This window comes from Rhinolophus ferrumequinum, chromosome 24, assembly GCF_004115265.2.
Source record: "Rhinolophus ferrumequinum isolate MPI-CBG mRhiFer1 chromosome 24, mRhiFer1_v1.p, whole genome shotgun sequence".
Classification (NCBI taxonomy): domain Eukaryota; kingdom Metazoa; phylum Chordata; class Mammalia; order Chiroptera; family Rhinolophidae; genus Rhinolophus; species Rhinolophus ferrumequinum.
In genome coordinates, this window is record NC_046307.1 from 15566774 (window position 1) to 15594006 (window position 27233).

Here is a 27233-nt window from a genome sequence, read left to right on the forward strand (position 1 = left end):
TCCGGAAAGTATCAGAAAAAGAATAGTGTTAAATATGTCATATTAAAGAGAAACAAGTTATCATTAAATTACTTAGAGATTCTGGGGAGTTAAGGAGAAGCTTTGTTTGTTAGAATAATCTGTAACTGCTTTTTCTTTAACATTATCCAGATAATTTTTGCGTAGCTGTATTCTGAATATATTATAAACTAATGCTGGTGAATCTTAAAATAGTACTATTACTGTGCATTAATAATGGGATATAGTCTAAGGACAAAATAGAAACCCTCAGTAAAATCTTAAGTTGTTCTCATAGTGTCAGGATAAAATTATCCAGTTTTTCCAACAAATCAATGACATGGAAAAAGGGAGGAAGGAATTTTACACAATGAAATAAATCAAGAGACATACCAGCCAAATGTAATGTGTGATGAATATTGTTTCAAACAACCATAACAACTGTGAAAGAATTGGAGAAATTTGAATATAGATGATATTAAATAATATTAACCTAATTTCTTAGGTATGATAAGGCATTGTAGTTCATATATGTATATATGTCATTAAAAGTTAGAGGTGTATAGAAGTATTTATGGGTGAAATTTTAGTTTGGGATGTGAAAATGGGAGATCAACAATTATTGCAAAATATTCAGAATTGTTGAAGCTAATTATGAGTATCTGGGGGGGTTATCATACTATTTCCCTTAATCGAGTTTTAAAATTTTTAATTGACATTATAAGAAGAGAAGTGGAGTTAAAGATTAGGACATCATTCTAAATACAGAATCACCACTGTTGTCACAGATTATGTAATACCTCTATTAGACAAACTTTCCAGTCTTTCCTTGTTTAATCATTTGACATTATAACTTCTACCTGAGATAATTCTGTTCATGCATTCTCCTACCATGTGAATATTGGGTGTTTTTCTAAGTCATGACAATGGACTCAAGCAAACTCAGCTAACTGGTGACATCAAGTTACATGCCTGGTGTGTGTGTGTGTGTGTGTGTGTGTGTGTGTGTGTGTTTATAAGGTTAATCTGTCTCTGCTTCAGTTTCCTCACCTGTATGGGGAGAATTCATAGCAGCCCTATATAGTAGGTACTATTATAATTAGAATCTCCACCTTACAGATGAGGAAACTGAGGTAGAAATTAAATCATTTTCCAAGGTTCATAGCTATTAATTATTCCCTTAGTTCATGGCAATAAAAGTACATGATTCTGAAACTTGTCCATTTTAGTCCAATTATTTAAAAATTTTTCCCTGCATATATTCTTTCTTCTCAGGCTGATACATAAATATATATATATTTTGCTTCAAACTCAAGTAGCATTGTTAAAAGTAGAAAGGCCCTACTAATGTCATTTCTTTTGTGTGGCCCTCAGACAATTGTCTGCACTGTAAGTTCTGGCTATAGTAAAGGTAGTGTTGTAACTTGTACAATACAGGCAAGAGTTACGACTATTACATCCATTTTCATCCCAGTAAATGTAAGATCCTATGAGGACGCGTGGTGGCGCTGCAGGATAAGAAGGTACAAACCGGAACCGTAGCTGCGGCTCCATTAACACGCAAAATTTACAAGCAGAGCTTGGAAGCCCACGGGAAGCTCGGGTGCCACCAGAGGAGGACTGGGTCCTCTGAAAAGGACTACCCACCGGAATATTTCTGGGGTATCCTGTGGAATAATCACAGTCTCAAATACTGAGTTCTTTACAGCTCAGCGGAACCAGCCTCTCCAGAGGCTGTACCAAGCAAGAACCAATGGAGGCCAGCTGGAAGATCATTTGCAAACAAAGGCAAGTCCTTTTTCTCTTTCTCTTCTTGGCCTTATCTCAGGCGGGCACTGAACCTAGGCGTTATTCTGTGGTGGAGGAAACTGAGGGGAGCTCGATTGTAACCAATTTAGCAAAGGACTTGGATCTGAGCCAGAGTGAACTCTCTAGGCGGGGGGCTAGGGTAATTTCCAAAGGGAACAAACTGCATTTGCAGCTCGATCAGGAGACCGGGTATTTGTTGCTAAATGAGAAACTGGACCGAGAGGAACTGTGCGGTCACACAGAGCCCTGTGTGCTGCGTTTCCAGGTGTTGCTAGAGAATCCCTTACAGTTTTTTCAAGCTGAGCTACAAGTAATAGACATAAATGACCATGCTCCGGTGTTCGTGGAAAGAGATATGTTGCTAAAAATATCAGAGAGCAGTCCTCCTGGGACTGCATTTCCTCTGAGGAACGCTCAGGATGTGGATGTAGGCCGAAATAATATTGAGAGTTATATAATCAGTCCCAACCCCTATTTTCGGGTCCTTACCCGCAAACGCAGCGATGGCAGGAAATACCCGGAGCTGGTTCTAGACAAAGCGCTGGATCGCGAGGAGGAACCTGAGCTCAGGTTAACCCTCATCGCTCAGGATGGCGGCTCTCCACCCCGGTCTGGAACCGCTCAGGTCTACATCGAGGTCATAGATATCAACGATAATGCCCCTGAATTTGAGCAGCCTTTGTATAGTGTTCAGATCCCTGAGGACAGTCCCATAGGCTTCCTGATTGTCAGGGTCTCTGCGACGGATGTGGACGTAGGAGTCAACGGAGAGATTTCCTATTCACTTTTCCAGGCTTCAGAAGAGATTAGAAAAACCTTTGAAATCAACCCCATGACAGGAGATATTCGACTGAAAAAACATCTTGATTTCGAAACAGTTCAGTCCTATGAGGTCAATATTGAGGCCAGAGATGCTGGAAATTTGTTCGGAAAGTGCACCGTTCTGACTCGAGTTTTGGATGTGAACGACAATGCCCCAGAAGTCACCATGTCCGCGCTAACCAGACAGATCCCTGAGAACTCGCCTGAGACTGTGGTTGCAGTTTACAGTGTTTCGGATCTTGATTCGGAAGAAAATGGAAAAGTAAGTTGCTCCATTCAGGACGATCTACCCTTTTTCCTGAAATCTTCCTTGGAAAACTTTTACACCCTAGTCACAGAGAGACCGCTGGATAGAGAGAGCAGAGATGAGTACAACATCACCATCACCGTCACTGACTTGGGGACCCCCAGGCTGAAAACCCAGAAAAATATAACCGTGATAGTCTCCGACGTCAACGACAACGCCCCGGCCTTCACCCAAACCTCCTACACTCTGTTCGTCCGCGAGAACAACAGCCCCGCCCTGCACATAGGCAGCGTCAGCGCCACAGACAGAGACGCGGGCGCCAACGCCCAGGTCACCTACTCGCTGCTGCCGCCACAGGACCCGCACCTGCCCCTGGCCTCCCTGGTGTCCATCAACGCCGACAACGGGCAGCTGTTCGCCCTGAGGGCGCTGGATTACGAGGCCCTGCAGGCCTTGGAGTTCCGCGTGGGCGCCACGGACCGCGGCTCCCCTGCGCTGAGCAGCCAGGCGCTGGTGCGCGTGCTGGTGCTGGACGCCAACGACAACTCGCCCTTCGTGCTGTACCCGCTGCAGAACGGCTCTGCGCCCTGCACCGAGCTGGTGCCCAGGGCGGCCGAGCCGGGCTACCTGGTGAGCAAGGTGGTGGCGGTGGACGGAGACTCGGGCCAGAACGCCTGGCTGTCGTACCAGCTGCTCAAGGCCACGGAGCCCGGGCTGTTCGGCGTGTGGGCGCACAACGGCGAGGTGCGCACGGCGCGGCTGCTGAGCGAGCGCGACGCGGCCAAGCACAGGCTGGTGGTGCTGGTCAAGGACAACGGCGAGCCGCCGCTGTCGGCCAGCGTCACGCTGCACGTGCTGCTGGTGGACGGCTTCTCGCAGCCCTACCTGCCGCTCCCGGAAGCGGCGGCCGACCCGGCCCAGGCCGACCCGCTCACGGTCTACCTGGTCATCGCGTTGGCGTCGGTGTCGTCGCTCTTCCTGTTCTCGGTGCTGGCGTTCGTCGCGGCGCGGCTGTGCAGGAGGGGCAGGGCCGCCTCGTTGGGTGGCTGCTCGGTGCCCGAGGGCCACTTTCCGGGCCACCTGGTGGATGTCAGTGGTACTGGGACCCTTTCCCAGAGCTACCAGTATGAGGTTTGTCTGACCGGAGGCTTAGGTGCCAGCGAGTTCAAATTTCTGAAGCCTGTTGTGCCCAATTCTCAGGGCCATTACCCTGGGCCAGAAATAGAAGAAAATACTAACTTTGGGAATGATTTTGGTTTCAGTATTCAGTGACAGTAATTGTTTATCATATTCCAAATAGTTAAAATTGATCATTTCAATGTGATGGTTTTTCTGGCCACCTATTAGGAATTTTTAAATTACACTAAACTTGCTTGCAAAATTTCTTATATTAGTTTTTTGTTTTAAGGATCTCTTCATTACTATAACAAGATGAATGGTCCTTAATCTTGCCTCTAAAAAGGCTAATGAAGTCAGTAGTTGTACAAATCTTTGTTCTGGAATAGGTTACGAATGTATTAGGGGAAAAACAGTGAAAAGTTAATTCTGTATAATTGATTGTATTTTCTTGAGCTTTTTAGTTTTTATTATTCGTTTTTAAACCATTAGGTATATATAAGCAGGAATGCACTAACACTTAACGCTGAAGTATGCCTAAGCAGAAAGGAAAGAGAACTGGTACAGTGAGAATTTGGCTCTTGCTTTATTTTGCTCTCATAGCACTTATCTTTGATACTGTTTTCTCTTAAAATGTTATACCAATTGTGCTTCCTTTCATCATTATACCAGTATTCATTTGAATATAATTATTTTAATTGCTTTCCATTTAGTTTCATTGGTGTTTAAAGGAGAGGGAAAGCTACACTGTATTTATCCAGTGAGATGAAATAGCATAGTAGTGAAATTGACTTTTCCCATTTGAGAAGCATTGAGTATGTCTGACAGAAAACGCAGTGGCCACCTAATATCCATTCATCTTTTCTTCTTTAGTAACAGATCCCAAATTTACTTAGGGCATTGGTGTGTTTATTCAAAATAATGCATTTTGTCAACGTCCTTGGCAGCTAGAATGGGGTATTTGACTAGGTTTTAGTCGACATACATATACAAATGTTGGATGACTTCTAAGAAAGCTATTTAAAGAGAGAAGACTCATCTAGGAAGGAGTCCCTTTTTGTCCTTAGACAAGGACAAAACTTCTTGCTGCTCATAATGTGTAAGTCATGGTTGGAACACAGTTAGCCATGTTGGGCCTTAAAGCAACACTGAGGATAGAAATAATGGACAAAGACAGTCAGTATAGAATAAACTTTAAAGAGATGAGGGTCCCTCATGATCACAGAGTTATTATCTCATCCCTGGTTTACCTACTTCTGAACTTTCTTTATTTGAGAAATAAAGGAACTTCTATCTCATGTAAGCCACCATCATTTTAGTTTTATGCTACCTCCAATGGACTCTAATCCTAATGCTTTAACATTAAGATTTTTTATTAAAACATTATATAATAAATAAAATGCACAGATCTTAAGTGCACAAATCAGTTTGCTCTAACTGATCTTTTTTAAGCTTTTAATTTTTGATTTCTAATTCAGTTAAAAGTAGTGTACAGAGTGCTTTACATTCATTATCTTTTTAATCCTTTGCCAGACCTTAAAGGAGTTGGCATATCATCCCCTTTTTTACACTTAAATAACTGGAGCTATGAAAGGTTAAGTAACTTGCTTGCAATTGTAAGTAATAAAAGGAAAAATTTGAAATATATTCTAAGTCTACTTGAATTGAGCACCCCAGTTCTTAACCTACCGTGTTTCCCTGAAAATAAGACCTAGCCAGACAATCAGCTCTAATGTGTCTTTTGGAGCAAAAATTAATATAAGACCCGGTATTATATTATATTATATTATATTATATTATATTACCTGGTCTTATAAGACCAGGTCTTATATTAATTTTTGCTCCAAAAGATGCATTAGAGCTGATTGTCTGGCTACGTCTTATTTTCAGGGAAACACGGTATATGCTATAATGGCAGGTAATTGGTAGCATTGTCTTCCTAAGAAAGGAAGTGAAATCCATCTGTTCCATGAACTGAACTCCTATGTGGAAATATAACTTTTGGTCTATAGTTTGTATTTGTTTCTATATCAATGGCCACACTGCTCTGGACCAATAAACCCAAAGTTCTTATGAAAGCACTGACCTACGTAAACTAGGAGTTTAGGCCAAAATTTATCTTCATCACAAATGATTCAGCCTGATTATTTTCCCACACATTTTCAACATATCACATTCATTATTGCAGAAATGAATTGCCCTGAATAGGGAGTAATATTGCCCTATGATTGATTGTATTCCTTGAATTTCTTCTACTATCCCTTAAGTCTTTTTCCATCATCCCTAATATATAGTTTTCATTTTCTTTGGAAAGTTGAAACTTGCTTTATCATATACATCTTTGTAATTCCCTTATTCGAATGAAATATACTGTATTCATTTTAGCATATCATTTATTTAAAAGCAGTTGCTATTCTAGTATTAATTCTAAATGAAATAACTAAGAGAAGTATAGGCAATGTTGTGGAGGAATTTTTATCACTAAATAATTTCGATATTCTGGAAATTTAATAGGGAAAATTTATAGGTTCCAATTATTTTCTGTTACAATTAACGATATGTCTTTGGCAACTCTTCTTAAAAAGCATGCTGAAAAAAGATGTCGGGGGTGAGAAACAACTTTGTTCTGAAAGGATAGCTCATCAGAACTGAATCAGATATTTTTCAGCATTTGCTCTGATAATACTAATCTTGTAGATTGAAAAATTTTTGTTGACTCAGCAGTTGGGTGCATGAGAATCTATGTTTGTGTTATGTATTAGTTTTCTGTTGCTGCTATAAAAATTACCACAAACATAGTTGCTTAAGACAATAAGAATGTATTACCTTATACTGTGTTTCCCCAAAAATAAGACCTAACTGGAAAATAAGCCCTAGCATGATTTTTCAGGATGCTCATAATATAAAATAAGCCCTACCGTATTTTCCTGAAAATAAGACAGGCTCTTATATTAATTTTTGCTCCAAAAGACGCATTAGGGCTTATTTTATATTATGAGCATCCTGAAAAATCATGCCATTAGGTCTTATTTTCAGGGAAACACGGTAGTTCTGTAGATCTCAAATATGGGTCTACTGGGCTAAAATCAAGGTGTCAGCAAGGATGCATTCCTTTTTTGTGGCTCTAGAGGAGAATCCATTTCTTTGTCTTTTCTGGCTTCTAGATGCTGCCTACATTACTTGACTCATGGCCCCTTATTCCATCTTCAAAGCCAGCAGCCTTGTATCTCTTTGACCATTCTTTCGCAGTCACATCTCTCTTTGACCATAGCCAGGAAAGGTTTTGTCCCACCCAGATAATCCAGGATGATCTTCCCTTTACAGGGTACTCAATTCAATTATGTCTTTGAAGTTTCTTTTGCCATGTATGATAACATATTTACAGATTTGGGGAATTAGTGCATGGACAGCTTTCAGCGGGTGGCCATCATTCTGCCTACCACAAATTGGTTGCTTGGAAGAAAGTTATCCAGTCTAGTAGTACCACCTGTGGCCAAAGGAAGGTTGGCCAGGAGGTTAGGCTTCAATGATTAGATGCTTTAACCCCAGACAAGGTAATTAACAAACTTCTCAAAATCCTTAACAAAAACACTAAAGAGATATAGATATCATGAATCTTTACTACAATTCAATTCAGATTTTATAAATGGAAAATTTGAACAAAACAATACAAATCTGATAAGTGATTTGTATCTAAAATAGCTAAAGAACTCTTAAAACTTAATGATAAAAAGACACATAACCCAGTATAAAAATGGGTGAAGATCTGAATGGACATTTCTCAAAGGAAGATATACAAATGGCCAATAAGCACCTGAAAAGATGTGTAACATCATTACTCATCAGAGAAATGCAAATCAAAATTATAAGGAGATGCCACTTCATGATACCCACTAGGATGGCTAGAATCAAAAAGTAAGATAACAGCAAGTGTTGGGAGAATGTGCAAAAACAGGAATGCTGATACACTGCTGAGGGGAATGTAAAATGGTGCATCTGTTTTGGAAAAAAGACTGGTAGTTCCTTAATTAAACATAGAGACATGATATGACCTAACACTTCTGGAGAAATGAAAACGTATGTCCACAGAAACACCTGTACATGAATATTTATAGCAGCATTAATCATAATAGTCCGAAGGTGAAAACAACTCAAATGTCCATCGACAGATGAATAATCAAAATGTGATATATCTATACAGTGGAACATTACTCAGCCACAAAAAGGAGAGTAGTACCGACACATGCTACAACTTGGAGGATCATTGAAAACATACTACGTGAAAGAAGCCAGTCACAAAAGTCCATGTATTATTTTATTCCACTCATATGAAAATCCAGAATAGGAATGTCTATAGAGATAGAAAGTAAATTAATTGTTGATTAGGGCTTGTGGCAGGAGGGCCAGGGGATTGGGGGAGGTGATAACTAAAGGCTGTGAGTTTTTTTGAGGTAATGTTCTAAAATTGACTGTGGTGATGGATTCATTACTCTGTGAATATACTAAAAGATGCTGAATTATATACTTTAAATGGGTGAATTACATGGTATGTGAATTATGTCTCATTAAAGCTGTTTTTTTAAAAAGAATAGAACAGAAATTATTTGTGTCATGATAATTTTTAAAAAGAATCCAAAGCATAGCAGGCCTAACCTTGAGGTCTGCCTATTTGGGAATTAATTTTCCAATAATTTGAAAATTTTGAATATTCACAGTTGTCAGTCTTGGTGTTAGAAAGAAGAGGAAGTAATCTATTCTTTAACAAGGCATTGGTTAAATACTCTTTGGAACTACCATTGATTGCAATTTTGCAGTGTCCACTCACTTGTAATTTTATAACATGCACCATGAAAGATATGTGCTTGCGAAACTGTTCCCATGTTACTTTGAAAACATTTTGCTCCTAAATGTATGTCCTTTTCAGCTTAAATGTTATTTTATTTAATCATTAACCTCTATAGCTTTAAACAGTCAATAACATAAGTGACAGTTTGCTCTTTGTACTCCTCCTCTGCAACAACACAGAGTACTATCTGAACACACAAAAATTACACGAAAATCGAAATCAGTGTTTTAATACAGAACACAACTTACACAATCTTTTCAGTGCATTTGGGAGAATTTTGTATCCAACGTTAAGCCAGAAAACATAAGACGCAGTGAGAACGCATGGTGGCGCTGCAGGTTAAATGATGGAAAATAGAATTGCCTACGCCCCTCCTGTATCCAGTGTTTCACACTTCCTGGAAGCCAAAGAACAGCTTTCTCGGCCAGACCAAAAGTGAGTGTGAAACCTCTTTAAAATCCCTATTTAGTGACATACTTCTGCCGTTCTGGACTTCAGGACCAGGCTACCAGGATCCTGGGCATACATGACGCTCCTGTGAACCAAATTTTCAGGGAAAAGCAATGGAGATTGGATGGATGCGCAATCAGAGACAAAGGCAAGTCCTAGTTTTCTTTGTTTTGCTGAGCTTGTCTGGGGTGGGCGCCGAGTTAGGGCCCTATTCAGTAGTGGAAGAAACGGAGAGGGGATTCTTTGTGGCAAATCTACAGAAAGACCTGGGATTGGGGTTGACAGAGATGTCCACCCGCGGGGCCCGGATCATTTCTCAGGGGCACAAACAGTATTTGCAACTCAAGGTTCAGACTGGGGATTTGCTCATAAATGAGAAACTAGACCGAGAGGAGCTATGCGGGTCCACTGAGCCTTGTGTACTACATTTCCAAGTGCTAATGGAAAATCCCTTAGAGATATTTCAGGCTGAACTGAGGGTGAAAGACATAAATGACCACTCTCCCGTGTTCACCGAAAGAGAAATGATTGTAAAAATACCAGAAAATAGCCCTCTAGGAATCGCATTCCCTCTGAGTAATGCTCTGGACTTGGATGTAGGAAGCAACAATGTTCAAAACTATACAATCAGCCCCAACCCCCATTTCCAAGTTCTAACCCACAATCTCAGCGATGGCAGAAAATACCCGGAGCTGGTGTTGGACAAAGAGCTGGATCGGGAGGAGGAGCCTGAAATCGCTTTAACTCTGACCGCGCTGGATGGCGGCTCTCCGCCTCGCTATGGGAGCGCGCAGGTGCGCATTGAAGTGGTAGACATCAATGATAACGCCCCTAAATTTGGGCAGCCGCTCTACGAGGTGCATATTGCCGAGAACAGCCCTATAGGTTCCCTGGTTGTCACTGTCTCTGCGAGCGATTTAGACAGTGGGGTCAATGGGAAAATATTATACTCATTCTTTCAGCCTTCAGAAGATATCAGCAAAACTTTGGAGGTAAATCCAATGACAGGAGAAATTCGACTGAAGAAACAAGTAGATTTTGAAACACTTCGGTCTTATGAAGTGGACATCAAGGCCACTGACGGGGGAGGTCTTTCAGGAAAATGCACTCTTCTCCTGCAGGTGGTGGATGTGAATGATAACTCCCCAAAAGTGACCGTGTCAGCACTAACTGGCCCCATCCCAGAGAACTTGCCTGAGATTGTAGTTGCTGTTTTCAGTGTTTCAGATCCTGACTCTGGGGACAACGGAAAGACTATTTCCTTCATCCCGGATGACCTTCCTTTTCTTCTAAAACCTTCGGTCAAGAACTTTTACACGTTGGTAACAAAGAGAGCATTGGACAGAGAAGAAAGACCCCATTATAACATCACCATCACTGCCACCGACTTGGGGACCCCCAGGCTGAAAACCCAGCACAATATAACCGTGCTGGTCTCCGACGTCAACGACAACGCCCCGGCCTTCACCCAAACCTCCTACACCCTGTTCGTCCGCGAGAACAACAGCCCCGCCCTGCACATAGGCAGCGTCAGCGCCACAGACAGAGACGCGGGCGCCAACGCCCAGGTCACCTACTCGCTGCTGCCGCCACAGGACCCGCACCTGCCCCTGGCCTCCCTGGTGTCCATCAACGCCGACAACGGGCAGCTGTTCGCCCTGAGGGCGCTGGATTACGAGGCCCTGCAGGCCTTGGAGTTCCGCGTGGGCGCCACGGACCGCGGCTCCCCTGCGCTGAGCAGCCAGGCGCTGGTGCGCGTGCTGGTGCTGGACGCCAACGACAACTCGCCCTTCGTGCTGTACCCGCTGCAGAACGGCTCTGCGCCCTGCACCGAGCTGGTGCCCAGGGCGGCCGAGCCGGGCTACCTGGTGAGCAAGGTGGTGGCGGTGGACGGAGACTCGGGCCAGAACGCCTGGCTGTCGTACCAGCTGCTCAAGGCCACGGAGCCCGGGCTGTTCGGCGTGTGGGCGCACAACGGCGAGGTGCGCACGGCGCGGCTGCTGAGCGAGCGCGACGCGGCCAAGCACAGGCTGGTGGTGCTGGTCAAGGACAACGGCGAGCCGCCGCTGTCGGCCAGCGTCACGCTGCACGTGCTGCTGGTGGACGGCTTCTCGCAGCCCTACCTGCCGCTCCCGGAAGCGGCGGCCGACCCGGCCCAGGCCGACCCGCTCACGGTCTACCTGGTCATCGCGTTGGCGTCGGTGTCGTCGCTCTTCCTGTTCTCGGTGCTGGCGTTCGTCGCGGCGCGGCTGTGCAGGAGGGGCAGGGCCGCCTCGTTGGGTGGCTGCTCGGTGCCCGAGGGCCACTTTCCGGGCCACCTGGTGGACGTCAGCGGTACTGGGACCCTTTCCCAGAGCTACCAGTATGAGGTGTGTCTGATGGGAGGCTCAGGTACCAGTGAGTTCAAGTTTCTAAAACCAGTTATCCCCAATCTCACATCCCAGATCTCGGGGAGGGAAAAGGAAGAAAATCCCTACTTTCGGAATAGCTCTGAGATTTAATTACTCATAGGAACCAATAATAAGGACATTAACTTCTCATGTATTTTGTCTACTAACTAAATTGTTTATGCCCTCCACCACCAAAAAGATGCTGTTTAATTTTCTCCATTTGGTTCATCCTCAATTTCCAATCTTATGCTTAACTTCACAAATTTCCTTTTCCTCATATTTTAGCCCAATGAAGTATTTAATAGAATCCCAACGAGTGAAATAGGATTTACCTTCAAAATTAACTTCATGAAATTTTTTCTATCTTATAAATGTCTTTATTGACATTCTATTTACATTTTAATTTTAGTTCTCCTTTTCCTAAAATTTCTTCAATCATTAAAATAATCTGCTGCATTGCTTTGTATATTTATTATCTGATATTTTTCTCTTTTTATCCTTTCAAAACTGGTATTTGGTTTGTTATCCTCTGTTTTCATTATAGTAATTTTCTTAAACTGTGTTAGTTTTTTCTAAAGTTTTATTTTCCTTATATTTCTATCTGCCTATTTAATATATAATATTTCTGTTACTTTGATATGATAAATAAATATCAGCCTTATCTGAAAATGAGAAGAAACAGCATTGTAAGATATTGTGTGTGTGTGTGTGTGTGTGTGTGTGTGTGTGTGTGTAAGTTTGGATACAAAACAAATTTAGGCATTCTATAGCATCATGTAGAAATATATAATATTTTTTGCTTTAATTCTGTACGAAAAAAATCAGAGATTCTTGTTAAGTTTTTAATGGTGAACAATGCAGCCCTATTCAGTTGAAAAAAATAGAAGTCATCAAGCATAGATTTATATGGTATCGCTTTTATATTCAATAATTAAAGTGTTTTTTGGCAGTGTCTAGCCCTTTTCCTGTAGAATAGCCTTCAATTTATTCTGTATTTCTTGCTTATTGTGGGACAAATAGAGCTTTTTTCTAAATAGCAGACCTTTGAATAAAATTCTATCTGAGGCAGATGTTAAAATGCTGTTCTTGCTTTCAATAGTGTTAGAATAGGCGTTAGTGTGGTCTACTCTTCACCTGCCTTTCTTTGGTGCAGAGAAATTAGATCACACTAGATCTTAATTAAGAGGGACTTTGAAATAAAGTTCAATTCCCTCTTTAATTCTGCAAGTAATTCTAAAGCTAATATAAGAAAAACAAAGACATAAGAAAGAAAGGGAACAGAAATTGCAAAGAATGAGTAAGTGAAAGAATACAATTTTCAAATGATAAGGATTTTAAAATACTGCAAATTGTTTCATTTCCTACTCAAGGGTTTATTTATACATGCCTGAATACAGCAAGCATTTAGTGAGTGTCTTATTTGCCAACCACAGATGAGAAAGCAGTTTCCATCCTTAAGTAGGGACAGATTGGCATGAAATGGGAAGCAATAATATTTACAGGGCAATATACAAGTTTTATGGGAGCACAAAGGAGGGATAGTAAATGCTTCCTTCTGAATTATAGAGTGATGATTCTATTTAGCCAATGTAATTAAATTTTGAAGAAATTTGTTGAAGAAGTTGTGAAACAAGTTTCTTTCCTCAGTTTTTTGGTGTTCCTATGCCCAGTGTTTCTGGAAAAGTAAAATCTATTATTTTGGTGGTCCCAGAAATCACAATTTTCCCTTTGGTTCCTGGGGGTAGTGTCAGGAGTGAAAGGCCTAGTACAGAACCAAATCTAGCACAATGAGGTAGATAGTTAACTGCTAGAAAACATTCTTTTTGCAGCTGTTGAATTTTTAACTTTCCCCATGAAGCAGTGAAAAATCTCAACAACGTGAACGGTTCTCGATCTTAACATAATTTTTTACAAAACGAACAAAAGAAAATGAAATATTTAAATGAGCCACTAAAGAAGAAATGTATAAATATATACACACAAGTTGGGTACAGCCATTTGAGTCTGTTGGAGGCCACGCGATGGCGCTGCAGGCTAAAGAGAGAAAAAGGAATTCAAGTGAGAATGCTGTGGAAATCACTAACAAAAAAGGAAGAACGCGGCAGGAAGGCTGGGAGAATAGCCGTAGCTGCCCAAGATTAGGAAAGGAACAAAACCTCAGACCTCTGCTACTACATGGCATAGGTCTGGGTTTTGCGGCTGCTGTTTCTCTATGCTGGGAACTGTGATTGTGACCAGTATTGACGAAAGGTGTGTTCAAAAGAAGCTATGGAGGCTGGAAGATTGTGCTGCCAAAGACAAAGGCAAGTCCTGTTTCTCTTCCTGTTTTGGGGAGTATCCTTGGCAGGTTCTGGGTTTGGACAATATTCGGTGACTGAGGAAACGGAGAGAGGATCGTTTGTGGTCAATCTGGCAAAGGATCTGGGGCTAGGGAATGGGGAGCTGGTTGCCAGGGGAGCCCGGGTGATCTTTGATGATAACAAACAATACTTGCTCCTGGATTCTCATACTGGGGATTTACTCACAAATGAGAAACTGGACCGTGAGAAGCTGTGTGGCTCCACAGAGCCCTGTATGCTGTATTTCCAAATTTTAATGGATAATCCCTTTCAGATTTACCGGGCTGAGCTGAGGGTCAGGGACATAAATGATCATTCACCAGTGTTTCGGGACAAAGACACGGTCTTAAAAATATTAGAAAACACAGCTGAAGGGACAACATTTCGACTAGAAAGAGCACATGATTCAGATGGAGGACCTAACAGTATCCAAAACTACACCATCAATCCCAATTCTTTTTTCCATATTAAAGTTAGTGACAGTGATGAAGGTATGATATATCCAGAGCTAGTGTTGGACAAGGTGCTAGATAGGGAGAAGCAGCAAGAGCTCAGTTTAACACTCATGGCGCTGGATGGCGGGTCTCCACCCAGGTCTGGGACTACCACTATACGCATTGTGATCCTGGACGTCAATGACAATGCCCCACACTTTTCTCAGGCAACCTATGTGATCCAGGCTCCTGAGAACAGCCCGGTAGGATCCATTATTGCTAAAGTCTCTGCAGAAGATGTAGACTCTGGAGTCTATGCAGACATATCCTATTCACTTTTTGATGCTTCTGAAGATATTCAAGCAACCTTTCAAATCAATCCTTTTTCTGGGGAAATCATTCTCAGAGTGTTGCTTGATTATGAGCTAGTAAAATTTTACAAAGTAAATATACAGGCAATTGACGGTGGGGGCCTTTCTGCAAGATGTACGGTTTTGATTGAGATATTAGACACCAATGACAATCGCCCGGAACTAATCATTTCATCACTTTCCAACCAAATTGCTGAGAACTCTCCTGAGACCATATTGGCAGTTTTTAGGATTAAAGACAGAGACTCTGGAGAAAATGGAAAGATGGTTTGCTACATTCAAGATAATCTGCCATTCCTTCTGAGACCCTCTGTGGAGAATTTTTACATTCTAACGACAGAAGGTGCGCTGGACAGAGAAAGCCAAGCTGAGTACAACATCACCATCACCGTCACCGACTTGGGGACCCCCAGGCTGAAAACCCAGCACAACATAACCGTGCTGGTCTCCGACGTCAACGACAACGCCCCGGCCTTCACCCAAACCTCCTACACCCTGTTCGTCCGCGAGAACAACAGCCCCGCCCTGCACATAGGCAGCGTCAGCGCCACAGACAGAGACGCGGGCGCCAACGCCCAGGTCACCTACTCGCTGCTGCCGCCACAGGACCCGCACCTGCCCCTGGCCTCCCTGGTGTCCATCAACGCCGACAACGGGCAGCTGTTCGCCCTGAGGGCGCTGGATTACGAGGCCCTGCAGGCCTTGGAGTTCCGCGTGGGCGCCACGGACCGCGGCTCCCCTGCGCTGAGCAGCCAGGCGCTGGTGCGCGTGCTGGTGCTGGACGCCAACGACAACTCGCCCTTCGTGCTGTACCCGCTGCAGAACGGCTCTGCGCCCTGCACCGAGCTGGTGCCCAGGGCGGCCGAGCCGGGCTACCTGGTGAGCAAGGTGGTGGCGGTGGACGGAGACTCGGGCCAGAACGCCTGGCTGTCGTACCAGCTGCTCAAGGCCACGGAGCCCGGGCTGTTCGGCGTGTGGGCGCACAACGGCGAGGTGCGCACGGCGCGGCTGCTGAGCGAGCGCGACGCGGCCAAGCACAGGCTGGTGGTGCTGGTCAAGGACAACGGCGAGCCGCCGCTGTCGGCCAGCGTCACGCTGCACGTGCTGCTGGTGGACGGCTTCTCGCAGCCCTACCTGCCGCTCCCGGAAGCGGCGGCCGACCCGGCCCAGGCCGACCCGCTCACGGTCTACCTGGTCATCGCGTTGGCGTCGGTGTCGTCGCTCTTCCTGTTCTCGGTGCTGGCGTTCGTCGCGGCGCGGCTGTGCAGGAGGGGCAGGGCCGCCTCGTTGGGTGGCTGCTCGGTGCCCGAGGGCCACTTTCCGGGCCACCTGGTGGACGTCAGCGGTACTGGGACCCTTTCCCAGAGCTACCAGTATGAGGTTTGTCTGACAAGAGGCTCAGGGACCAGCGATTTCAAATTTCTCAAACCTATTGTCCCCAATATTCAGGCACAGAGTCCTGGGAGGAATAGTGAAGAAAATCCCACCTTTGGAAATAGCTTTGGATTTAATTTTCAGTAAAAATTATTTTTATGTTTACATTTTCATGCACTTTTGATGTGTCATACAACCATGTAAATATTAGTTTATTTTAAAACTCCCAGTTAAATTAATATGCAATTTCGAGCCTAATTTTAAAGTACTGTATACCTATGTTTTTACAGTGTTATTTAATCCTTTTTTGCATTAATCAACAGCTTTAATTAGTACCCATTTATAAATAGTAGTGTTAAGGTTTAATTCTTTCAAAATACACAAGGATTTAGCTCTTATTATTTCTCGTTCTAGAAAGCTGAGGTTTTGATTTTTCTCCTACTGTATTTCAGACTGCATCTCATTATCCTATCCACACCTCTAATGTACTTCTTTCATATAAGAAGACATACCTGCCCTTCTGACCATATTCTAACATTCTGTTTAATCATATTAGAAATCCATGTCATTTAGTTCTAAATCATAGCATTCAAGAAGAAACAGTTCTCTATTTTTCTACTTATGATAAAATGAAACATTATTTAGTGAGCAATATTGGACTCCAATAATGTTCTTGTGTTTATATTATTATTTCATTCCCTTTCCATATGCTAATAATATTCTTGTGTTTATATTATTATTTCATTTCTTTTACATACACTACTCTTACTCAATATTTTCTAATGTTCACTTCTGCTGATATGTAAAACAGATCATGTCGTAACTCAAACAAAATGTAATAATCTGCATGAAAGTGAATATAAATAAAAACATTTTGAAAATTTGAATGTGAGAATATCAGTGGCCTGTTGGAAAGATACTCTTCATTTAATTATGTAAATTTTTTTATTATTATCAAATTTAAAAACTGAGGTAAACTGAAACCATAAAGGAAAAAAATAGAATCTTCAATCTCCAGCCACCTTCTGTGAGTGGTTTCTCTACAATTGATCTCTAAGTAATATATGTTTATTTATTTCTAAGTAATATATGTTTATATTGCTATATCTTGACATTCAATACGTTAATCACTTCACCCTATGATAAAAGAGGATTTAACTTTCACACTCTCCAAATAACAAACACACATACAGACACCACGTATTTCCTTTCTTCTATTCTCCCAACAGAGTTGTCACAGGGATATTTTTAGTTGAAGTAGTAGTTTTTGTCTATATAACTAAGATTATTTCAAAAAACATGTTGGTGTAGTATGAATACATATACTTTCTTGAAAAACATCTTTCCTAGAGCTGATAATTGTTGTTTTTACTAGCATCATTTTCTTTTTGTTGCTATTAATTTTTCACATTATTTCTCATTTGAATATCAATATTTCTCCTTAAATATTCAAATATGCCCAATGCCTATAAATTATATTTATTTTCTTGAGATCTTTTACTCAGTTTTCTCCATTCATTTACACTGGCTGCTCTCTATATAGGCTGTCACCCTAGGACTTTTTTCCTTTAATACTTTCTTGCATTCCTTCCCTTTTACAAAATCTAGTATAGTCTTCTTTCTTAGTTTACTCCCTTATTTAGCTGGCACACATCTCTCAACACCTTCATAAAATGGATGCAGAGGAGGTAAATTTTTTTGAGACTCTGACTTGTGGAGGTATCTTCATTTTATTTTCATTTGATTGACAGTTTGGCTGGGTATAAAATTCTAGGTTGAAAATAATTGTCACTCAGATTTTGAAAACGGTTTCTTTTACTAATTGCATATAAAGTTGCTTTTCAGAAGACAGATTCCATGCTGATTCGTATGTCTTTTAATGTCATTTCTTTTTTTTTTTATTGTGGATACATTTGAAATTTGTCCCTCATGTCCTGAAAATATCTTAGTGTCAGCTATTTATTTACTTTTCTGGTCATGTGGATGTATCCTGTTAATGTTTAGACATTCACTTTCAGGTACAAGAAATTTTCTTTCCTTCATAATTTCTCCCTTGAATTTTCTACAGTCTCACTTTAACCAGAATCTCATTAGTTAAATATTGGATATCCTGGATTGAATCTCTAATACGATCTTTTTTTTTTTCCTTTCTTATTTTCTCTTTGTCTTTTGCTTTACTTTTTGGATAACTTCTCATCCAATCCTTATATATTTTCATTTTGGCTGACAAATATTTTTTAGAGCTCTTTTTGGTTCTCTGAGTGTTTTTCATAGCATCTTGTTACAGAATTGTAAATGTATTATCTTCTCTCATCTATAATTAATGTAGTTATTCTTTTAAAATTCACTATGCAAAAAATGCAATAAAAACTACTATCATACCTATTTTTCAAAATGGGAGAATCATAGGAAAATTAAGAACTTACCCAAGATTATATAGCTAGTAAGGGACACTTCAGCCCTAATCTATTCTTTATCTTACAATAAGAATACATACTTCATATAGTTACTGTTAAGATTAAATGGGTAAACACATATATGGCACTTAAAACAATGGGTAGCAATGGATACTCAATAAGTATTAGCTCTTATTAGACTTTACTACTCTGGGGATATTAATCAGACATTTTAAAGAACTTTCTTCTATTTCCTTTATTATATCTGTTTGTTTCCTGCTGTTCCTTTTTTGTGGTGGTTTTGGCCATTTCTATGTCATGTTGTAGGTATTTCCTCAAATGTCTTGTTGTCCTTGGCTCTCTTCTCATATTTAATAATGATGAGATAGCATAGTGCTGACAGTTGGCTCTTTGTGAGTGAGTACATGAGGATGGTTGGTGTCAGGGCTTCACTCTAATGTAACCACGCTAGGGTAGAGCTATTACCTTGGGAGATCCTCAAATATCAGTATGGCTGAGTATTTCATGTTCTCCAGGTCAGAATTCTATAACATTGCCTGTGTGAGAGTTAGGGAGAGGATCAGTCATATACCTTGTGCCCCACAATTGAAGAATATTTTATGGGAAAGGGTTAGAAATCTCATCATTCAGGATGCAAAGTTTGGCTTAATCTTCCAGTTTTAGTTTCACATTTCACACTTGCACTCAGTTCTCCCTAGGGTCTCCAAAACTACAGATAGTCCAATTTAATTTCTCCATTGAATAAATGTTCAATTCTCTGGTCCTGAGTTTTCTTTCCTGTTTATGTAGAATGATAAGAAGATCAGGGAATTCAACTCTCCTATATATGTACTTTCAATCAATAACTTATTTTTAGTCTTTAACTGACTGTGATCTTTTCCTACACTTGGTTCCTCCAAATCTTGTACCTAAATGGGATTATGTGGGACAAACCCACTAGTTTCTTGTGAATATCTCCAATACAAGAATTTTACTTCAGACATTTCTTGAAACTGCTAACTTAACTGCTCTTCCATCTACTTTCAGTCATCAAATACATGTATTCACTTGTGCATTCTTAGTTTTTGTGAGTTCATACCATTTTGTAATATTTATCATTTTAGTGGGTATTTTTTAAAAGGGAGGATAATAGTATGTAGTCAATCCACCCACTTGTCAATTTCTACCCTTTTGTAGTGATTGATTTTTCAACCATGTATCTAACTTACATTTTTAAGAATGTAATTTCAACTTTTTTTTTTTAACTTATTTTTAAAATGTCAACTTGTTAGGTCTCTCCTCCATCTTGAGAGCACTTTTAAGACCTTCTGTAGTGCACATCATTGGTGAGCTCCTAGCATCTATTCCAAACAATCTCCCTCGTTATATAGCAGCTATGCACTTTGAATAGGACTGAAACCACCCAAAGCTAAAGAGGTGGTCCCAGACAGGACTAAAACAGAGGTCAACGATAGATCTTCAGATTCTGGGACCAAAATCTCCACCTATAACTCTATACCTCTTGAAACAGTGATTGCTTCAGTAGCTGGTACATGATCTTAGTTGGCCTAATTAGAGTAAAGCTCAGTTTTTGTCCTATGGTTGGGAAAGAGAATCTCTCTCACTCTGTCTTTCTCTGCAGAGAAAGAAAGCAGATAACCATGGTTGTAGCTGGAATAAATCTTGGGATCTTGAGGGAAGCCAGCTTTTGGAGTAATTCTGCTTTGAATGAAACTAACATGTTTGTGTTTGTGTACTTATTAATTTTTTTGTAAATTATGAGAAACAAGAACTAAATTACGGATTTACACAATGTGTTCCACCCCACTATTTTATTTCATTTTCTAACAGTTCACAGTTAATTGCTATCAAAGAAATCTACTGAAATGCTTTCTTGTGCTGTAACAACTATCTATATATGTCCCATCTTATGGTTAATCCAGTTTCATATTCTGAGAGCACTTCTGAAATGGCTCATATACACTTTCCCTTCTCCTTACCACCTAAAGAAGCCCAAGTAGTGATGGAATTTCGTTCAGTTTAACAGTCATTTATACTCCTCTTGCTTCAAGTTTTCAATCTTCTCAGAAAGATTACAAACTCCTGGGGGCCAGGAATCACATCTTGTATTTCTGTATTCACTACACCTGAGCACTTGCAGTTGTTGGGAAAGTGGGGATAGATACTAAATGCTTTAAAACAAATACTAACAACACCACAAACTATAAATAGTATATAAATTAATTCCTATGAAAGATAGAATATTTTTGTAATTACATAAACACATGAATAAAACAATATTTGTATCTAGAGGACATTTATCTGAATGGAATTAAGGTAGCTTTCATCAAACTCTGAAATTCTGTGGAGACGCATGGTGGCGCTGCAGGATAATATCGTAGGGGAAAGAATGAAAAAAAAAGAAAAAAAGAAACCAAAGAAACCACTACGCTGGATGAGCCTTGGGAGGACACACAGAGCCTTGGGAAGACAGAAATAACAAGCTTTAAAGGGCGAGCCAGAAGCTATTCAAAGGGGTTAAAATCCTTAGGTCTCTAAAGATTCAGTGGACATACCGGAATCACGTTTTCCAGAACTGTGAAGTGAAGCTGAAGCGATTCTGCAGGAAGCTTTTGGGAAAGGAGCTATGGAGAACCCAGGAGCAGGCGCTCTGCAGATCAGGCAAGTCCTGCTTCTCTTTGTTTTGCTGCGAATGTCTCAGGCGGGCTCTCAGTCTGGGCGTTTTTCTGTGTCAGAGGAAATGCAGAGTGGGAGTTTTGTAGGCAATTTGGCAAAGGACCTAGGACTGGAAGTGGGTGAACTGTCCTCGAGGGCGGCTCGGGTGGTCTCTAATGATAACAAACACCGTTTTCAGCTTAACCTAAGCACGGGGGATTTGCTCTTAAGCGAAGCGCTAGACCGGGAGGAACTCTGTGGCTTCACCGAGACCTGTGTGCTGCATTTCCAGGTGTTAATGAAAAACCCCTTGCAGTTTTTACAGATTGAGGTCGAGGTCAGGGACATAAATGACCACTCTCCCATCTTCTTAGAAAAAGAAATGCTGCTAGAAATTCCAGAGAATAGTCCTGTCGGTGCTGTGTTCTTACTAGAAAGTGCGGAGGATTTAGATGTAGGAATCAACGCTCTAAAAAGCTACAAAATAAGCCCAAACTCTCACTTCCATATTAAAATGAGAGTCAATCCAGACAATAGGAAATACCCAGAGTTAGTTCTGGACAAGGCGCTGGATTATGAAGAGCAGTCCGAGATTAGTTTCATCCTCACTGCAGTGGATGGTGGATCTCCACCCAGGTCCGGGACTGCCTCGGTTAGGGTGGTGGTCGTGGACATTAATGACAACTCCCCGGAGTTTGAGCAGACATTTTATGAGGTGAAGATTCCAGAGAATAGCGTACTACGCTCGCTGGTTGTCACTGTCTCGGCTTGGGATTTAGACTCGGGAAAAAATGGGGAAATATCATATACTTTTTCCCATGCCTCTGAAGATATTCGCAAGACATTTGAAATCAATCAAGAGTCTGGAGAAGTTAGTTTAACTGCATCCTTGGATTTTGAAACAATTGAATCATACTCAATAATCATTCAAGCCACAGATGGCGGAGGCCTTTTTGGAAAATCGACAATCAGAATTCAGGTGATGGATGTGAATGACAATACTCCTGAAGTCACCATTTCATCAATTACCACTCCAATCCCAGAAAATTCGCCTGAGACAGTGGTTATGGTTTTCAGTATACGAGACAGAGATTCTGGGGACAATGGGAGGATGATTTGTTCTATCCCAGAAGACCTCCCCTTCGTGCTCAAATCTTCAGTTGAAAATTACTACACATTGGAAACAGAGGGAAAGCTAGACAGAGAAAGCAGGGCCGAGTACAACATCACCGTCACCGTCACCGACTTGGGGACCCCCAGGCTGAAAACCCAGCACAACATAACCGTGCTGGTCTCCGACGTCAACGACAACGCCCCGGCCTTCACCCAAACCTCCTACACCCTGTTCGTCCGCGAGAACAACAGCCCCGCCCTGCACATAGGCAGCGTCAGCGCCACAGACAGAGACGCGGGCGCCAACGCCCAGGTCACCTACTCGCTGCTGCCGCCACAGGACCCGCACCTGCCCCTGGCCTCCCTGGTGTCCATCAACGCCGACAACGGGCAGCTGTTCGCCCTGAGGGCGCTGGATTACGAGGCCCTGCAGGCCTTGGAGTTCCGCGTGGGCTCCACGGACCGCGGCTCCCCTGCGCTGAGCAGCCAGGCGCTGGTGCGCGTGCTGGTGCTGGACGCCAACGACAACTCGCCCTTCGTGCTGTACCCGCTGCAGAACGGCTCTGCGCCCTGCACCGAGCTGGTGCCCAGGGCGGCCGAGCCGGGCTACCTGGTGAGCAAGGTGGTGGCGGTGGACGGAGACTCGGGCCAGAACGCCTGGCTGTCGTACCAGCTGCTCAAGGCCACGGAGCCCGGGCTGTTCGGCGTGTGGGCGCACAACGGCGAGGTGCGCACGGCGCGGCTGCTGAGCGAGCGCGACGCGGCCAAGCACAGGCTGGTGGTGCTGGTCAAGGACAACGGCGAGCCGCCGCTGTCGGCCAGCGTCACGCTGCACGTGCTGCTGGTGGACGGCTTCTCGCAGCCCTACCTGCCGCTCCCGGAAGCGGCGGCCGACCCGGCCCAGGCCGACCCGCTCACGGTCTACCTGGTCATCGCGTTGGCGTCGGTGTCGTCGCTCTTCCTGTTCTCGGTGCTGGCGTTCGTCGCGGCGCGGCTGTGCAGGAGGGTCAGGGCCGCCTCGCTGGGTGGCTGCTCGGTGCCCGAGGGCCACTTTCCGGGCCACCTGGTGGATGTCAGTGGTACTGGGACCCTTTCCCAGAGCTACCAGTATGAGGTGTGTCTGACAGGAGGTTCTGGGACAAATGAATTTAAATTTCTGAAGCCTATTATTCCTAGTCTTCCAGTCCGTGACACTGGTAGGAATGTAGAAGAAAATGAGAATTTTAGGAATAGCTTTGGATTCAACATTCAATAAAATAATTTATTTTAAACATCTAGTCTTTTGTTATTCTTGGCAAACGGGATACTTTTGCCAATGTGTAATGGATTTCGGTTGTATTGTAGTTGCATGCATTATTGCTTGCACTCTCGCCATTGCTTTAAAAATCTTGATTAGTGGCTATAATGAAATGGAGATATAATGTGTGTGTTTTCTGTTTGTTTTGTTCATTTATTTCGTCAAAAATGTCACATTAATGAAGTTATTGCTAATTTTTAGTTGTGGTAATGGCACAACTAAAGTGCCATTAGTTGTGGTTATATAAGACAATGTTATTATTTGGAGTTGCAAACTGAAGTACTAAGAGTGAATTGCACCTGAAACTAATTTTAAAAAGAGTGAATTCCACAATATATGTAATTTACTTCTAGACATTTCATCAAAATGTAGATAAAGCAAAAATATTAAATAGTTGAATCTGGGTGGAAAGTATATTGATTGGATTTATCACACCATTCTCCTTGAAAATTTTCATCATAATGAATAAAATGCTACCTTACCGTATTCAGTACTAGGGTACCTTATTTGTTTTTTTGTTTTATATAGAGTTTTTCCAGAATGTACTTTATGACAAACTGAAAGTGACCAGATTGGAAATTATTGATTTCTTAAGGAATTTTTCTTTTTTTTTGTTGTCATTGTTGATGCTGTTTTGTGGGGGAGGAGTCTTATAATGTTCTGGGATATGATACTGTTATTTTTTCTTTAAATATACCCTGTTTGCTAGTTTAAATTTTTTATTTTTATATTGTTCATAACTTAACTAGGATGTAGCTCATGGTATTATCCTAAGTAAAATAACACACCATCAGAAGAGTACAGATAAAAACTTCTTAAGAAATCAAAATGAAAATTCAAACTGTTCATGAAATAAATTAGGTTCACTTTCCTATTGATTTTTAAGAGTAAATGTAAAAAATCCTTAATTTGTTGTGGCCTCTCTCAGGCATCTACAAAGAAGGAATGGGTTTGTATTTATAGATGCCTCATGGCACACAAATCATAAGGTCTCCGATCTATTAGGTTGGTGCAAAAGTAATGGCAGGTTTTGCAATTGAAAATGCAAAAACCCACCATTACGTTTGCACCAACCTAATATAAGAGGACCGTTGGAGGATTATAGGAGAGATTTTGATAACTGGAATGTAGTGTGTATATAGAGCTAGTGTGTGTAGACATTTCTATAATTTCTCTCATAAAACTAAGTATTATGGACTAGGTGGTGCAGTAAAAAGGAATTTTACTTGACATTGTGAAATAAGTGAGACAAATTTCAATTTCCTTAGAAATCTTCTTTCTTTGCTTCATACAATTTTTACTAGTTTTATTTTGTGTTGCAATAGACATTTACTAGTTGTGAGGATTTCATTTAAATAGACATTTAAGCATGAAAAATAAAGAATGTTTGGGCCCTCTTTATCCCTCAGATTCATAAGAAGCAAATCATATGCTTCCTATGCATAAGAATAGGTGAGAACAGAATATCCTATTTGAATAATAAGGAACAGACTTGTAGACTGCCAGATAGAATAGAATCCAGCATTAGATTCTTTTACATAAAATAACTCAGTCATGATAGAGGAGGTGTTGAAATCACAGGGGTGATGGGAGACTGATTACTTAGCAAATGTTATTAGGAAAATTGGCTTGCTATATAAAGAAACAAAAGTCTTATCTCATTCTATATAAAAAATAAACTTCATATGGATCTAAGAGGTCAATTTGAAATATTTTAATTGGAAAAATGTAATAAATCTAAAAATATCTATATGACCTTACTATTGGTTTGAATTTTTTTTCAATTGGGGGATATTGGGGAACAGTGTGTTTTTCCAGGACTCATCAGCTCCAAGTCAAGTCATTGTTTTTTTCAATCTAGTGTGGAAGGAGCAGCTCACTGGCCCATGTGGGAATCGAACTGGCAACCTTGGTGTTATGAGCACTGTGCTCTAAACAACTGAGCCAACTGGCCACTCTGGTTTGAATTTCTTAAACAAGGCTTTAAAAGTATAAACAATAAAGATAAAAATTGACAAATATTACTACCTCAAATCTAGAGGATAGCACAGACAAGCTGACAGATGACAGATGGGAAGAAGTTACTTGCAGCATTAACTGAGAAGAATAAATATTTAGATTATTCACATAACTTTTGCAGATCAGCAAAAATGAAAAAAGACAGGAGCGCCAATAAGATTTATTAAAAAGGACAAAAGGGTAAGGAAATTCAAAAAAGGGTAAAATAGAAAGTCTGAAAAGAACATGAAGTGATGCTCCACATCATTAGTTGGTGAAATGCTTACTAAAAGAAGACACTAGTCTACACCCATAGCACTAGTAAAGATGAAAAATTTGGGTAATATCAAGTGTCTCAATAGGAAATAGCATGGATAGCTGTTTTGAGATTTTCTATAGTACTTAGTGAAATTTAGTATGTACCTATCCTATGTACCTATGATGATAGTATGTACCTATCATCCTATGATCCAGCAATTCTACTTTGAGGTATATAAGCCAGAAAACTCTTACCCAGCTTTACAAAATGACGTGCATGAGAATGTTCACATTGGGAAAGCAAAGAATAGGGCTCCACCTACATATCCCATCAGGAAAGCAATCGATAAATAAAATGTGGAACATGTTTGTGAAGGAGTATTATGCAGTGAACAAAAGGAGTAACTAGGTGTATATTCGTGTACAACCACATGGATAAATTACCAAATGTCTTAAAAGGAAGAGACTGATATTTATAGTACAGTGACATATATATCCATATAATACATAATATCTAATATTTGTAGAAATATACAAATATATAAATAAACATATTGCAAGGAGAGAAGAAGCAACAGATGTGGAAAAGAAGATGTGTGTTTATATATAGAAGAATAAAGGTTGCAGAGAGAAGTGGGAGCTAACTAATGTCCATGACAGAAATTCTCTTCTAAGAGATTGTTTAAATTGATTGCAGCATTATAGAGTTGATTTAGTATTGATCAGTTGAAGTTGGTAAAAATACATATTATTTCTTTATCCTCTCGAGAATATCCATTGCCCATGCCCCATGAAGGCTAAGAATTGACCTGTAATGTTGAGATATAACAATAGTTGTGAGACTTTACATTTTTAATAGGATGGTATAGACCAACACATCCACTGAAAACAATTAGCTAACGAAATGCTAATATATTGTCAGTCCACAGTTAATGTTTAAAAGTAACCCAGAGAGATAAATGAGCCCCAAATTCACTTTTTTCCTGAAACATTTGGAATCCTGGGAAATGTGAACCTCTATTTTGATGGTTTATATAATGAGGGAGAAAAATCAAAGCCTAACAAACTGTGAAGTTTATATAAGACCCTCATATTAATAAATATGGATTCCTAAGAACTATACCTTCAGGGTGAAAGTAAACTGGAAATGGATGGGTGGTGAGTCTTTGTGTGGAATATCATCTTTGAACTTGATTTTTAGCATTGAACTTAATTTAAGGTGGTCATTGACAAGCAGTTTTTCCAGATACTGATTAGACCCTGTAGACTTTCAATGAAAAGTTTATTCATCCTAAGCCTA

At 41.1% G+C, this 27233-nt stretch overlaps 4 protein-coding genes across 5 annotated transcripts; all 4 read left to right on the top strand.

The window, feature by feature from the left end:
* The first annotated feature begins 1543 nt into the window (after positions 1-1543).
* On the top strand, positions 1544-5705 carry PCDHB8 (protocadherin beta 8). Its single transcript, XM_033097023.1, has one exon. It carries the CDS (start codon positions 1751-1753, stop codon positions 4145-4147), a length of 2397 nt encoding a protein of 798 aa, XP_032952914.1. The 5' UTR covers positions 1544-1750; the 3' UTR covers positions 4148-5705.
* A 2889-nt stretch (positions 5706-8594) lies between these two features.
* LOC117016985 (protocadherin beta-16) lies at positions 8595-12296 on the top strand. Of its 2 annotated transcripts, XM_033096877.1 has the most exons (2): positions 8615-9435; positions 10507-12286. In XM_033096877.1, exons 1-2 carry the CDS (start codon positions 9401-9403, stop codon positions 11786-11788), a joined length of 1317 nt encoding a protein of 438 aa, XP_032952768.1. In that variant the 5' UTR covers positions 8615-9400; the 3' UTR covers positions 11789-12286. The 2 variants fall into 2 exon arrangements, with proteins under 2 accessions (XP_032952767.1, XP_032952768.1); XM_033096876.1 differs by having other exon boundaries at positions 8595-12296.
* Positions 12297-12392: 96 nt separating this feature from the next.
* Positions 12393-16973, top strand: LOC117017058 (protocadherin beta-10). The gene has a single exon (XM_033096944.1). It carries the CDS (start codon positions 13946-13948, stop codon positions 16340-16342), a length of 2397 nt encoding a protein of 798 aa, XP_032952835.1. The 5' UTR covers positions 12393-13945; the 3' UTR covers positions 16343-16973.
* A 3942-nt stretch (positions 16974-20915) lies between these two features.
* On the top strand, positions 20916-25343 carry LOC117017089 (protocadherin beta-11). The gene has a single exon (XM_033097011.1). It carries the CDS (start codon positions 21239-21241, stop codon positions 23633-23635), a length of 2397 nt encoding a protein of 798 aa, XP_032952902.1. The 5' UTR covers positions 20916-21238; the 3' UTR covers positions 23636-25343.
* Positions 25344-27233: the final 1890 nt, after the last annotated feature.

Coding starts and splice junctions, on each gene's coding strand:
- LOC117017089 (XM_033097011.1), top strand. CDS start 21,239: ATGGAGAACCCAGGAGCAGGCGCTCTGCAGATCAGGCAAGTCCTGCTT.
- LOC117017058 (XM_033096944.1), top strand. CDS start 13,946: ATGGAGGCTGGAAGATTGTGCTGCCAAAGACAAAGGCAAGTCCTGTTT.
- LOC117016985 (XM_033096876.1), top strand. CDS start 9,401: ATGGAGATTGGATGGATGCGCAATCAGAGACAAAGGCAAGTCCTAGTT.
- PCDHB8 (XM_033097023.1), top strand. CDS start 1,751: ATGGAGGCCAGCTGGAAGATCATTTGCAAACAAAGGCAAGTCCTTTTT.